The sequence below is a fragment of the Schistocerca americana genome, chromosome X (assembly GCF_021461395.2).
Source record: "Schistocerca americana isolate TAMUIC-IGC-003095 chromosome X, iqSchAmer2.1, whole genome shotgun sequence".
In the NCBI taxonomy this organism is placed as follows: Eukaryota; Metazoa; Arthropoda; class Insecta; order Orthoptera; family Acrididae; genus Schistocerca; species Schistocerca americana.
Genome location: NC_060130.1, coordinates 712,699,333 through 712,714,902, shown reverse-complemented (window position 1 = coordinate 712,714,902; position 15,570 = coordinate 712,699,333). Strand labels below are relative to the sequence as shown.

The following is a 15,570-nucleotide window of genomic DNA, read 5'->3' as shown; positions in this document are numbered from 1 at the left end:
TTTCAAATGTTTGTAAGAGAAATCCCAGAAAACTTAATAAAATTGCCTTGGGTACCTCGTTCCTGATATGAAATGGTGCATATGCCTAACAAAATTTAATAACTGGTACCCTGAAATTATACTAGCTGAACTTACTCCAGCTTATTCCAGATCTTTCCATAAGAACAAACATCCTGTCTACGTACATTCGTAGAACAGTCTCCTGCGAAGCTTACAGGCGAGTCTGAAGGCCAAGTTGACTGGCTCTGTTTGATGATCTTGAACACTAACTTTGACATTGCACACCTGATAGTGTAACAGATACCTCATTTAATAACACACTAGGCAACGTCATCCTTACCCATAACTGCTTCACTTATCAGCACCACACCCACAAACGAATCATGGAGGGATGACAATTGGAACCAGATGAGCTCCATTCTATGCCAACCTTTTCATGGGACACATGAAGGAGGTATTTCTCAACACCATGAAGCTGTGGCTCCTAGCTTCACACAGATTTATTGACAATATCTTCACAGTAAGGATACACAGTGAATAATTTCTTGACATGTTGCAATGGCAAAGCTCCCTTCCCCAACTCAAATTCAATTGGTCCTTCTCCAAATCGAAACGCATCTTGTAGAATGTTGACATTCCTCTTGTCGAGTCTAACATTCAGACTTCCATTCATAGAAAAGCAACCCATAAGCAAAAGCACCTCCACTTTGACAGCTGCCATCTCTTTCATGACAAAAGTTTCCTTCCCTACAGCTTAGTAATTCATGGTAAATGCCCTAGACTCAATTGGTAAAAAAGTTAAAACTTGAAGGAGACAGGAGGAATGGCCAACACTTACATCCAGGAGGTGAAATTCTGAGAGAAACATTTCATGTCAAAAATACTAATCATAAACTCTGGAGCTTATATGTTTGTGATTTGAGAAGGTAAAAGGAATCGGTTGGAGAGAGCTGAAAAGTGGGCAGAGATGAAGTGACAGAGAAAGTAGGAGGTCAGAGATTGGTACGCACTGTGTCAGCTTCAGTTGAAAGGCATTGTTGAAAAGACAGTGTGAGAAATGAAGATGGACTAAAAGTGGAAGACAAATGAAAACTGGAAAGAATATTGAAGTTGAGAAACAGCAAGAAAGTGAAAGAAACGGGAAAAAATAATTAACAGAGAATTCCGCCATTGTGAAAAACAGAGTTCATAAGGCCAGGACAGTGATGGGATAAGAGAGTATGTCAGAGAACAATTTCCATCTCTGGATTTTAGGGAAATTCGCACTGGCTAGGGTACCCTAACAGCCCGTGTGGTATAGTAGTTAGTCAGGTCTCCTGAGTAACGCTTCAGAGCATGCTCAGCCACTAAGTATCCTCTCAGTGGACAGTTTTCCTATGTCCATTCATGTGTTCATCTAGTTTGGTGGTGATTATATATAATAAGCTTAGGTAATTAGTGGAGAGCATGACTGGTTTCACATGTTGCTGTGCCTTTGATTTGATGTTGCAGAATTTATCAGTGGTATGGTTAAAATAAGGGTCAGTGAGTGTGTGTACAGGGCAGATATCACAACAGGAACAATTGTAGCACTATGCTTGACTACAGAAATCTATTGCAGTCAAGACCTGGGTGGCAATGGGTGACAATGTGGTGTTTTTGACCTGTGGGAGCTGTGTCTGACTGATGCGTATATATGTGCACGAAATTTTCCAATGACTCTACAGCTGCGCTGTTGTGCTGATTGGATATAAAGCTGACAAGTCAAAGATGAAACTGTTGCCTTTCAAACAAATTCTACATGACTGTGAACACTGATCAAGAATACATAATCAATTTAGTACATCTTTCATTCAGCAGCACCCTAGAGATGAACTCGTACATCTTTGAGAATTAGTTCACTCGTGACTGGTCCTTTTGCAGCCCCTTCATTTTTATTTGTTCACCATTCCTCATTTTATTTACTTGTATAAAGCTATATGGATTTAAAAAAAGTAAAAATAGAAAACTAGAAGTACTTTGCCATAAAAGAGTGTACCCAGGATCTGCACTATAGAGGGACTCAGTTTTGCAGTGATCAGCGAAACACAAGATTTCATGATGAATGATTCCTGATACACTTGCTATTTTCTTTATGGCGTGAAAATAGGTGGGGGGAATTGGGGGGGGGGGGGGGAGGAAGGGGGGAAGGAGAAGATGTCACAGTGGGTTACACCAATGTCCTAAAGCCACAGTTTACAATAATGGATAAAAATTATACCAGAATTCTTTTAAAAATAATACTGCTCTGATGTCATTTATACCCCAGAATAAAACAAGTTTTGGAATTGTTTGGATAGATGGGGTACATAAAACTCATGTGAGATCAAAAATTTTCAAAATTGATGACTTCAGTGAACAAACCAGATTAGGCTATACTCCAGCCCAACTGCCCTTTAATCTCTTCAGTGGATTACCATTTGTGTCCCAGGAGCTGGAAAATGATGAAACTGTTTTGATCAATTAATTTGATTTAAATTTAAAATTTTGTACTTAAAACATTCATAGTATAGACACACACACACACACACACACACACACACACACACACACACACACACAAACTTAACAAACATTCTCATTGATAAGTATTATTTGTATAAGCTGAAGTGGAAATTATGGACACTCTGTTTTGTAAAATATGCTCTTTCACAAATGATCCACATGAACAGCATACTAGCATACTGCCATTCAGAATCCTCAATGAAGAGACTGCAAGTTTCAAAGTAGAAAATAATTTATGTCTTAGTAATCCCAAATTAAAAAGCAAAGAACATCAGAGCTGTTGGATGTTGTGAAACCAGAGAGAGAGAGAGAGAGAGAGAGAGAGAGAGAGAATGTCAGTGTACGCCCTTGTAATGAAGTCCTAAAGCTGCACAGTGTGTGGTGGTGTGGCACAGTAACTGAGACAATTAAGACACAGGACTTGCAACCTGAATTCCCTGTCCAGTCATCCAGATTTAGGCTTGCCTAAATTACGGAAAGTAAATCACACGCTGGCTTCCTGAAATATGCTATTGGCAATTTCTTTCTCCAGCCTATAGAACTGAGCTAATAGCATTCTGTCTGTGATCTTATGTCAGTTTAACATTAACTCTTAACTTTCCTTCCTTAGAGCTACTACTGGACTGTTCTTGTTGAGTTCAAAGTACAGTTTGCACATTTCATCCTGTTTACAGGCATGATCTCCTTTGGAAAGAAGGCTAACCATTTGCTAAGTCTGGTGATACAACAGTCCTCATTCAACAGACTGCTGATCACATGATGTTTGCAATAATTTCCAGTTCACAGAGCAATTAATTGCAAATATAACTGTGTGGGGCTGTTACTATTTAATAACCCCTTCACTACAGCACTGCATTCCACACTTTTCCAGTAAATAAGTTTTTCATTGTTGTCACTGACACATGTGCAGAAGTAAGCAAAAATGAAAGTAAGCTGACAACTTTTATGAGTCTCCTAACGTATTCGATGAATTGCTTCGAGTAACATTTGACACAAAAGGAAAATGGCAATACAATATGAATCAAACAACTTATTGAGTAGGCAAAAATTTTTATTTTAAAGTCAGCAATTCCAAAAGCTGTAAAATCAATGGCAGATTGGAGGGGGAATACTGATACATTTCAGTTAATGCATTTAGAGTAACAACATACTGAGCTGCAATTATTCAGCACCCATTTCTTTTACCATTCAATTGTTTCCACAATTATTCCGCAACAAAATATTGCCTACTGTTGAGTTTTAGTATCAGCATATGGTCCAGTATTTCAACAACATCACTGAAATATGTCTGTATTTACGTGGCTTAGTATTACAAGAAACATTTTAAAGTGGTGAATATATGAAATCTAATTTTGTTGAAATTAAATAGCTGTGAAAAATGAAATTCAATAACTTAGCAAGTTTAAAACAAAAAATATGTTAAATTACACAATGATTAGACAAAATTAATGTTTCAGTTATGTGGTTTAGAGGAATTAATAGTTAAACTAGTTACAGTGTATACAACTTGGGCCTAGGAACAAATTTTCCAAAAAATATTTATTTTTTTTATAAACCTATTATATGATGTCTGTCTCACAATTTTATTAGTTTTCATAACATTAAATATAGATTCTTAGGCGACTCATATCATTTGTTACTGAGTAAATATAAATTTTACAATCAAATACCCCAAAGTGAACAACGATCTGATTAAAATTTTGTAAATAAATACATGCATTAAAATCAGTTTCATAACTAACAACTGAAATATTGATACCAATAAAACAAATTATGAAGTGGAATTACTTTCACAACAATTTAGCATACAGACAAAACATGTACTTAATTCATGGAGTTGAAAATTCTTTCTTCACTTAATTTGAAATAGTTAATGTGCCCCTTTTTCATTGCACAAGAAGCAATAATTTTACAATTGTTCAAATACGACTGCTGATACAATTGTGATGTCAAAGTAAAACATATAGCTGCAAAATATCGTCAATGAATTACTTAATATTGCTAAACAGGAAAGTCAAAACCGTCATAATACTGAATGACGGGGAGTGGGAGCGATAGTTTTCTCATATAATGTAAAATTCTGACTGTGTTTTGTAACATTAAATGACTGAGTGCATAATGAACAACTGTGGAAAATACTATGTATGTTGTTTCCATTGTCACCAACATCATTATTATTTATACGACTCAGTTTTGAAAAATTATAATATTAACAACAAATGTGAACTCATCACTCAGAACATATACAACATCCTTGGTTTACAAATTGCACAGTGCTTATGTTCGGCTGACTAGGGAGTAAATATTTTATTACTAAAACTGTTCATGAGTTTTAATATTAAATGATACATCCAAAACAACAACTGCAACATTATAAATTAGATAATACACCAATGATAACTTGAAAATAAAATAAAATGCACACACAGCAGAATTTTGTAAGTAAATAATAACAAAAGTGGAAGCATACTAGTTTTCTGAAGCTATTTTGACTTTACCAGTATACAATAGTTAGATTTACAGACAACAAACCAGGTTTCATTTTAAAATTATTTTCTAATTATACACAAAGCGCATTTTCAGAGTGTCATAGCTTCTTAATTTTGTGCACATTTATATCTGTTTTCCTTTTTAGTACAGATTCAAACATTCACAAGATGTGTTGGTAAAAAATAAAATGTGATGCAGCTGAGTATGATATAGGTCTTCTTCCATAACATGTTGCGCAGTATCACTTCTGTTATTACTATGATTAATATTATCATTAAACAGTAACATCATTATATTAACATGGTTTTTCTCACTCTTAAAGATCACCATCCAGTCTTGAATCAGTCTTATCCAGACACAATTTCTCAATTTATTTACATTACACATTCGTATCTGATGCAGTAAGCAAGGAATTTCTTCATTTGTCACTTCTTGAATTGTGTAGTAGAATGCACTATGATAGCAGGTCTGAAAGATATAAAAATTGAAAATATATTAAAAATTCATAACAAAATATGTAAAAAGGAACATATAACACTGAAAATCAATTAGCTTCCATCTTTATTTGTACAGTCATAGAATTAAATATTGCTCTCCCACCTTCAGCCTCTTTCAAACACCAATTCAGAATTCTTGCAGTTCCAGCTTTGACTTACCAGTTACAGAATTTGTATCCTGTTTCTTGGACAGATTGTCCTGAAAAGCAATAATGGGAGCATTGGGACCATTAGTCATGATATTTGAGTTAACATTATCTTCATTTGCCAGCTTCCCTGTAGCCTGAATGCGGTTTAAATCCAAAATTTGTTCGAACTCTGTTGAATCTATGGCTTGTTGTGTTGTATTGCTTGTGCTGATCTCTAATGTATTACTTTGTTTCCTGCAAAAACAAATATTTCCATTTTGAATAAATCAATTGAATATTTTACAAAAATGGGCAAAACAAAATTTAATTTTAAGTGAAAATATAGAAAAGAACTTCTGGTCTACACAAATGATGGTACCAACACAACAAAAATAAAATAAAGAAGGATAGTTAAATATTGAACTTTGCGAACTAGAGGCCTATCTTTTGTGGAGTAGGGAAAAGAGGAGCCAGCAGAAAAGAGTGTAAAAACTATAATCAAAAAGAATAAAACTTAGAATGTGATGCAACTTAGGACTAAAAAAATTATTAATCCTTAATTTCCATCCCACCTTATTACATTGTTTCTTACTCTTTGTATATATTCGGTGTGAGTCTAACTTTTAAGAAAGAATCTTATGCTCCTTTTCTTTTCTCCTCTTTACACTTTGCTTTTGAAGGAGGAATCATTGGCTCCAAAAGTTTTACATTAAGCTATCTTTATTGTGCTTGTGCTGCAGTGACTACTTTTTATTGTGGTAGATCTTGTACAACTTTAATTGATGTTATAAATACATAAATTAAATTAAAAAAAAGGAAGTGTATTCGTACTTAGCAAACAAAAATTTAAAAACCTGTAATATTAAAATAACATAATAAAAATGTTAAATATTTTATGTCAATGACGCAACAAACTAAGGATATAATAAGTCGATGCATAAGTTTGTGGCATTTTTGTTTTGCTTGTTGGTATTCCAGTTGCTATGGGTTTATTTATTGATTGATCCTTTTTTATTTGTAGTTAACTGTTGCTATTTGAGTTGTCATTTTGTCGTTTAGAGATGGTGAGCAGAGCTGTGGACACTATAAAATGGAGTGAAGTGGAGAAATCGGAACATTTCCATCATATTCTTCTGTTTGAGTTCCATAGAGGGTGACAGAAGCAAAAGCAGCCAGAAACATTTTCACCTTCTATAGGGATAATGCCATCGGACACACCACAGCAAGAAAATGGTTCTCTCAATTTGAGGAGGATCATTTTTACATTAGCGGCTCTTCACATTCGGAAAGACTTTTGGGGTTTGATGAAGATTGTTTAAATGCATTAATCCACAGTGATCCATCTTTCAAATGATGGAGCACAGCAATCAGTTGTCCTTTTCTTTCAGGTTTTATTAGGCAAATCTAGGTTTCAGTTAGTGGCTGGCCATTATCAATGCACTATTTCATAGTATCAATGCATGTCTTAGTACATCAGTCCCCTGTTGTTCAGGCTTTTCTTTAATGAACTGTAACAAAAGCCTGAACGACAGGGGATTGACCTACTCAGATGTGCATTGATACTATGAAATAGTGCATTGTTAATGGCTAGGTACTAGCCAAAATCTAGATTTGCCTAATAAAACCTGGAAGAAAAGGATGCTGATTGCTGTGCTCTATCATTTGAAAGTCATATCACAGTCGTTGAGTGCACCCATATTCCTAATGGAAGATAACTTGACACAATGATCCATGTCAGATACTCGAGAACTGGTAAATGTGATGAATTGTGATGATTCCACTTCATGCCACATTTGCATGCAATGAAGACGGTTCAAAAATTTGGTGTTTGGTACTGTATGCTCTAAGCTAAAATCACAAAAATCAGTGGGTGGCCATATGTACATCTTCACTTGCTCATCATCAACTGGCTCGTGAACAACACTGACCATTTCTATCCTGTATCTTATTGGTTCCAAGAAATGGTGTCTTTATGCTAACATAAGGAAAAGAAAGGAATGGCTGAGCCCAAACAAAGCAGCAACTCCCAATACAAAGACCTGTGTGCAGCCTCAAAAGACAAAGTTATGCATCTGTGGGACAGATATGGTGTGGTACACTACGAATTGCTTCCCCGAGGTGTAACCATCACGGCTGATATTTATTGTCAACAACTGAATTGTCTTGCAAATGCAATCCAAGAACAACAACCAGGAAGACTGCATGAAGTGAAGCTACTCCACAATAACACCCGTCCTCATTCTGCTAGACTGACAAAAAACATGATACAATTGTTGGGTTGGGAAGTCATTCCACACCCATCTTAATTCATCTGATGTTACATACTCAGATTTTCACCTTTTCCACTCTCTATCAAACTACCTTCATGGAACTTCCTTTGTGGATGAAAATGCACTCTGAACATTGGTCGATGAGTTCTTCACTTCAAAACCACACGATTTCTACAGTCGCAGAATTGTAAAATTATCACAGCATTGGCAGACCATAGTAAATACCAAAGGAGAATATATTATTGATGACTGAAACCTCTGTTATGTGTATCTGTTATATTAAAATTTTGGAAAAATAATATGAACTTATGCACCAACCCAATATCTCCCTATATTTAGCTTATTATCAGAATGGACTCAAAACTCATAAAGTTAAGCTACAATAAACATGTGCCCAAGCAGGGCATCAACAAGCAGCAAAAATACATTAAGCAATATAGACGGCTTCATTCAGAAAATATTCTTCTTCTTGGCCTCTTCCACAATTTATTGTCCCTCTTTCCTGATATATGAAATCACTTACATGTAGAAACTGAGTAATTTATTAAATTATTCCTATCAGCATGTCTTTTCGGTGGGTAGAAAGTATTGATTATACAAGGATTCATTTTCCATCTTCTTATTGTATACAAAATAAAGTGTCTTTGAAATTTGCTACTGCAGATTGTGTTACTATGGTTGCTCTCTAGTTATTCCATGTTCTTTTACTGATGGCTTCTTTTAGTCTTATATGAAATGCTTGCAACCATGTTTGCCATCTATGAGTGTTCTATAATCCACTATCTATGATGAATTCTTGCAACAAATAATTACCTATCACAGTATTCAGTGTAATAATTTCTCAGACTAGTGATACATTGTTTAGGTTTTGCTGATTTCCTCGAGAGTGATTTTTTCTTTGTTCTCTTCTATTTTTATACTGGTTGACAAAACCAGCTATACTATTTTATTCATAAAAACTCTGCCTCCTAAATACAAATCTACCAGTGGCACTCGACTCTGAGGTATGCCAGTGCGAATCCTGGTGTTCGAATAACTTTTCATTCTTAATATTTGCCTGGCAAGGGGAGGAGAGTTGGTGATGCAAAGCTCCTGATCACCACACTTTGTGCCAATTTCCTGGATTAAATCCCAAACCCCTCCCCACTATCTCATCGAATGAGGGCATGTTACACCATTGATGATAAGTCTGTCGGATGTGAACATTAAGGCTGATAGCCCCCTCAGTGCTGTTCAAGGGAAGTATGCTATGTGCTGGTACTATTTTCACCCTCTCTCTTCTATCATCATCATGCACACACAAGAAGTGTGAAGGAAACCTGACTGGGCGCAAAGGAAGAAAAACCTTTCCTTATTATGTGAATGAACCTACCCCCGGAGTCTCTTAGACAACTGCGGTATACGAATTTACTTTTACTGCAACACATAGCACACATACCACCAGAGGGGGGGGGGCATGGGAAAGGTGTATGATGAGTACATGGAGTCTGTGGATAGCTGTAAAATGTTCACTATCCCATAGTATTTACAAGTATCCATGATATTCTATTCTTCCCCATGAATACTAACTTGAATTTCCATGAATTATTTGCTAATAATAATTTTCTGTAAGGGCAAGCACCAAATCTTTCTCTCACTTTATTGGCAATAAAATAAAACTAATTAGGAGGTGTGTGAAAAGTAATGCCTCCAAATTATTTATGTGAAACCTCTTTAAGCTTTTTAATTAAAACAAACATTATTTACAATTTTCATATTTACCCTTCATGTCCAAATATTTATTTTTCAACAGTCACCCTGGCGATGAATACATTTCTCCCAATTGAGACCACTTTGTTGATACCGTCACTGTAGAACGTTTGACTGTGTTGACAAAGCCGCAACCTCATCTGTGCTTGCACTGCTTCATCACTATCAAAGTGAAGTCCTCAAAGGCATTCTTTAAGTTTCCGAAACAGATGAAAATCCATGGGGCCAAGTATGGGCTGTATGGAGGATGACTGATTATGCTGAACCCAAGGCACTGTATTGTTGCAGATGTCACAGTGCTCATGTACAGTCTGGCATTGTCATGCTGAAGGGGAGGGTGCTCCATGAGTGGATGAACACTTCCAATATGAAACTTTATTACAGCATGCTATTCCTCACAAAATGGTATACTTACATTACACACTATGATGTTATATGCTACAATGCTGAGCAGTCTAGCAGCATAAGGCTGCAAATATGTACACATAAGGAATAAAAATGTAGAATGTCAATAATGATTATATAAAGCTTTAAGAAAAACCTGGAAGCATTACTTTTCAGCATGTCTTCATATTTTGTCTACCAGATGAAACCTTATCCATTTTCCCACAAAATGACAGATGTATAAGGAACAGAAAATCTATCTCCTCTGCATATTTGTTGATGCTCTCAGATTTCAGAAGTAGTTGACCAGATTTGTAACCAGAGTCATTATATTCAACACAGCCATGGAATAAAACTACAACTACCAATTTGTCCCAAACAATGGGTAATAGGGAAATACAGGCAGGATTTTTTATTTTGTTATCACACATAGTGTCTACACTGAAAACCAATACAATCTTCCAACATGTTTGAAACAAAAAGTACGAAGGTGCCACACTCATGCTACTTATGGATGCTGTAATCCTATTGCTGACAACACTTAACTCTGAACATATAAGTCTGTCAAATGAAACAAGAAAGATGAGAAAATCTGAAGGAAAAATGCAAAATATGAAAGTAAAAAAACCATAACAGCTTGGCGCTAATTTGTAAATTGCAAATTTCATTTAAAAGAAAAAGGAAGGGAAAAAAAGGGGGGGACGGGGGAGCGGGGCCTGACACTGCTCATGAACACGACTTAAAAAAGCTCTACAGAGTGCTGGATACCAAGGATGAAAAATTCTAAAATGGCATTAAAATGTTTTGAGATAGAACACTGGAAAAAAAAACCTAGGAAAAAATTAAAAGCAGTGATAAAAAATCTGGGACAGATAAGCTGCAATTTTTGTCTGTATTACCCATAGCAATGATTTCTCAAAGCCATTAAGTTGTTATTAGCAAAGAGTCCCAAAGGAGAAAGGATAGAGTTGAGCCATTGAGATAATTATAGATCAAGCAGTTGGTTGGACATGGATCGGGAGTAAATATTCATAGCCTGCAAAAGAAATCACATTGACCATCACCTGAAATAATATAGGGAAACCATGTAAACCCGAATATGGATGACTGGATGATTGTGTTAAAAAAAGAATGCCACTTTGGAACATACAGTGTGTCCCAGAAGGCACTTTACCACTTCAACTTCATGTGACTCTGTCAGTCAGTAACCTAGAGAAAAAGTAAAGTCTGTCTGACACATCACCTCAAAAAGTTTTCTGTGTTAAGTAATGAATGAATATTTTGCCTTTCCAAGTGAAAAGAGCAACAAAACTGAACAAAAATTTCTTCTTTGTCACTGAAATGTGGTACGAGCACCATAAATGAATCGAAGGATGATATATGCACAGGAAAAGGCATTATATGTGGCTTGGCTTACTGAAACTAAGCCAAACACCCAAGTTTGAAGTTTGTTCGTAACACATACAAAGAAAACCTGTGAATCCCTTGTACAACAGTGCACTGGGTACTCTGTAAGTGTACAGATTTCAGGAAATCAAACCAGATGAATAACACAACAATGCTTATACATGACGTTACTAATTTGAAAGCAAGAATAATTTAAGCTACTGAGACAGTTGACACTGACACATTAGAAAGGGTTAGGACCGAGTTGGAACACTGAATAGATACTGTGTGTGCCTCAAGGGGGAGAGCATGTAGAACTTGATTAAGGAAGCAGAATAAAACTTTCCAAGTTCGTACAACAGAAAAACTTTACATTTTTCTCTAATTTAATTACAAGTTGAGTTAATATGATACTGAAGTCGTAAAGGGAGTTCAGGACTAAGGAAGAACCTAAGAATGGATAACCTGACTAGACTTGTATGACAACTCTGCATTAAAATAAGAAGCATTTTAACAAGAAATAAAAGAGGCTAGTGCCAGAAAGAAATTCCATACACTGATTCGATAACATGGAGATCATAATGTATGAGGCATAGGCAGGAACAAAACTGAAAAACATAGTAACCATCAGTGTTACTATCTATCTGCACAGTTACTCCAAAAAATTTATACGAACTGATTCGATCCATTTGTATCTCATGAATAAACAGCTATTCACGGTTTTATATTGATCTATTTCCTATACTTATCAATTTTCAATGTCTAGTCTCTGTGTTTACTTTCCCATTATTCATTTCCTGAACTCCTTAACATTTCCTCTATTTCCCTGTAACAATATCCCACTCCTGACTTGACCACAGACCTTTGCTTCATCTACCTAAATTAATTTAGGAAAGCATACCTACACCTTGCCCAAACTCAGTCTCATGTCCTGTCCCTGAAATGGTACTGAACTAATGGAATCTCCCAAAAGCTTGATGATACGAATTTCCTTTTCTGGATGTCGTCCTTCCTTATACAAAGACCTCCAAGGCTTCTGGTTCTGGTCCTGTCCATCGCTACTGCCTACAAACCAATTCCTGCAGAAACTGATTTCCTGGACACAGGCATCATATGACTACTTCGCAGTTTGTGTCACCTTATCCTCCCACTCCAATGACAGCTTTTCTCTGAATTACACAGGTCGCAAATGTCCCTCCAACAGATTCTTCAGCCACACAATCCCTCTGGCTTCTATCTCTATCAATATTTAGCTTACACCTACCTTGTCCCCTTTTTATCTCGGTCTCATTTCCTAAAACCCCCCACACCCAATCAACTTTGTATACCTTAATATTTGTTTCCAGCCACCTCACTATGGTTTAGTTTATAGACATATGAGCTCTTGGTTTCTGATTCATGTTGTTCTCTCAGTGATGTTTCCATCTAGCCTATCCTCTACTTTGTCCTAGGCCCATCACCTGCAACAGACTACTGCCTCTAACAGTACCAGGGCAATCTCTTGCAGATACTGTATTCACATCCCCTCTGTTGCTGTCCCTCCCATTCCCAGTACCTGCCCTACATTTCCATTTGGCCCTCCCTACTGCACATCCATCTCGCCCACTCACCCCAATGGGGCTACAGCTTAAAAAGCTGTGCATATATGTAGGCTCCTGTGCGCACTGAGGGGCACACGTTTTTAAGCTGAGGGTCCACATAACAGTTTTCATTTATGTACTATCTCCAACTCAAAATATCCACCCATTTATTGCTATGCCACAAAATTTAGTAAGGCAGATGTATAAAACTGTATCCTCTTTGTTATCTGTTTCAAACAGTAGTTTGAGTCTGTTGAGAGTAAGGATGGAATGTGCTGGCACATTTCTACACACAAGATGTCCACTCACTACCAAAACCTCTAAAGTGATTCACAAAAAACAACAGGCATTCATACAGCTGGAATCAGTACGACAAAAGTGGTGTATTGAGGTAGGGAGGACATCAATGTGCAGGTCAGTCACTACTGGCAAGGTGGCAGTATTTGCTGAAGTATTTATGATACATCCAGTGTATTATTAAAGATACATCCATAAACACACAGCAATCAAATCAATTTCAGTTTGCAAATACCAGCTGCGATGAATAGCTGACAATGTTTACTATTGCTGAATACAATATAGAGATGTAGAACATCAACGAAATGTTAACACAGCTTAGCTATGAGTTAAGTTAGGCTTTTGTGCCTGCCATTCAATGCCTCTACTATAAAATGAGTGGTTATCTTTACTGTTTCCACTGTTTGTATTCCGCCCAATTCCATAGCACATACACAGTCTTGTCACATTAATGTGACTACCACCTATGTTCAACAGCAACATGCAATAACCAGTTGCAGGTGGCAGCACTAGCAGTGGAGGGTACATAAAGAATGTTGGGGGACACAGAAAACAGTACAGCCCTTGTCAAAATGTAGAACGGGAGCAATTCATCTGACACTAAAAATGGCATTATCACTAGAGTTTAGGACAACCATGGAAGCATTTCAGAAGCAACTAAGTTTGTAAACTGTTCATGTGCCATCATGGTTAAAATATACCATGCATGACAAAATGGTGCTATCCAAAACGGGCACTGAAGCAACTGTGATGCACCACGGGACATAAATGATGAGGATGATCAACAGCTGCAGAGATGAATGCAGGTAGACAGACATGCGACAACTGAGCAACTGACCACCCTGATGAACCAAGGGGCTACCACCAGTGCCTCCTCAATGACTGCTCAGCAAACATTGTTGCATAAGAGCTTCCACAACAGGCGGCTGGTTCATGCACCCATGCTAACTTCTGTTAGATGGCAACAAAGGCTGGAATTTGCATACCAATACCGCAACTGGACATCCGCTGAGTGGCGACAGGTGGACTTTTTGGATGAATCATGTTTTATGCTACATCTTACGAATGGGTATTGGCATCTATGGCATGAAGTGTCTGAAAACACCCTGTGACAATCATCAGAATGGTCCAGGCTGGAAGGCATTCCCTGAGTGATCTTGCCATTCTGGAAGGCACAATGGATCAATGCAAGTATGCATCTACCATTGGGCATCATGTCCGCCCCTACATTCAGATTGTCATTCTTCGGCATGATGGCATCCAGCAACAGGGCGATGCAATGCGTCACACAGCTTGCAGTTTACATGCGTGGCTCACGGAACACGATGATGAGTTCACCGAACTCCCCTGGCCACAAAACTCCCTGGATTTAAATCCTATCAAGAAAGCATAGGGCCACATCAATCAAGCTGTTTGCACCATGGATCCTCAACCAAGAAGCTTATCGCAGCCGGCCACAGCACTGGAGTCTGCATGGCTCCACATCCCTGTCAGTACCTTCCAGAACCCCACTGATTCTCTTCCTGCATATCTTCCAGTGGTTCACATCGCAAAGTGTGGTTATTCAGGCTTTTAACAGGGGTCACATCAATTGCAACAGAACAGTGTATATTCCAATATCATATAAATAACACCACAGAAATGAATTACTCATAGCAAATAATGTTGAAATTATCTTGATACTAACACAGAAGCATACCTCCATTTTGAACATAGTGCCTGTTTTAACTCCACAGGTGAATTCAATAATTTAAGCCCACATAAACATGGAAAAGGCAAAAGAAAATAACATATAACATCAGGTGAGAAAAACATGAAAATAAAACCAGAAAACTTCATGGGGAAACTATGACCGTGCACAGTAAAATGTGGGTAAGAATAAATTGGAGAAAGTAATGCTAGGAAAAGAAACCCAAAAGACTACAAACTGCAACAAATTAAAAAACTGTGCACATAGTCTAAAAGGGTTCAGAAAAAGTTTTAATAATTGATAATTTAATGATAAAAAGGAACTATATTGCTGGGTTACACAATTAATGTTTTCCCAGGAATAAGCACTATTTAACTGACTAACCATTTACAAATGTACTTATATGAATGCATTGTGTTTATTCTTTTGGACATGTCTGGATAGGTGGTGTCTGGTGGGAATGTGGGTCAGCCATGAGGCATGCCAAGATGTTCTACGCAGTTGCAATAACACTGTGCCCCGGATGGTGCAGCGGTTAACGCACCTGCCTAGTAAGCAGGAGACACCGGATTCGAA

At 37.1% G+C, this 15,570-nt stretch overlaps 1 protein-coding gene across 20 annotated transcripts in view; it reads right to left on the bottom strand.

Moving 5' to 3' along the window:
- Window positions 1-3,556: 3,556 nt before the first annotated feature.
- Window positions 3,557-15,570, bottom strand: part of LOC124555758 (ensconsin-like) — a 410,739-nt gene continuing 398,725 nt past the window's right edge. For all 20 annotated transcript variants that reach the window (XM_047129790.1, XM_047129795.1, XM_047129796.1 and 17 more), the window contains 2 exons: window positions 5,670-5,893; window positions 3,557-5,481 (listed from right to left, as the gene is read on the bottom strand). In XM_047129790.1, the coding sequence (XP_046985746.1) occupies window positions 5,468-5,481; window positions 5,670-5,893 (238 nt within the window). In that variant the 3' untranslated portion in view covers window positions 3,557-5,467. The remainder of the gene's footprint in view (window positions 5,482-5,669; window positions 5,894-15,570) is intronic.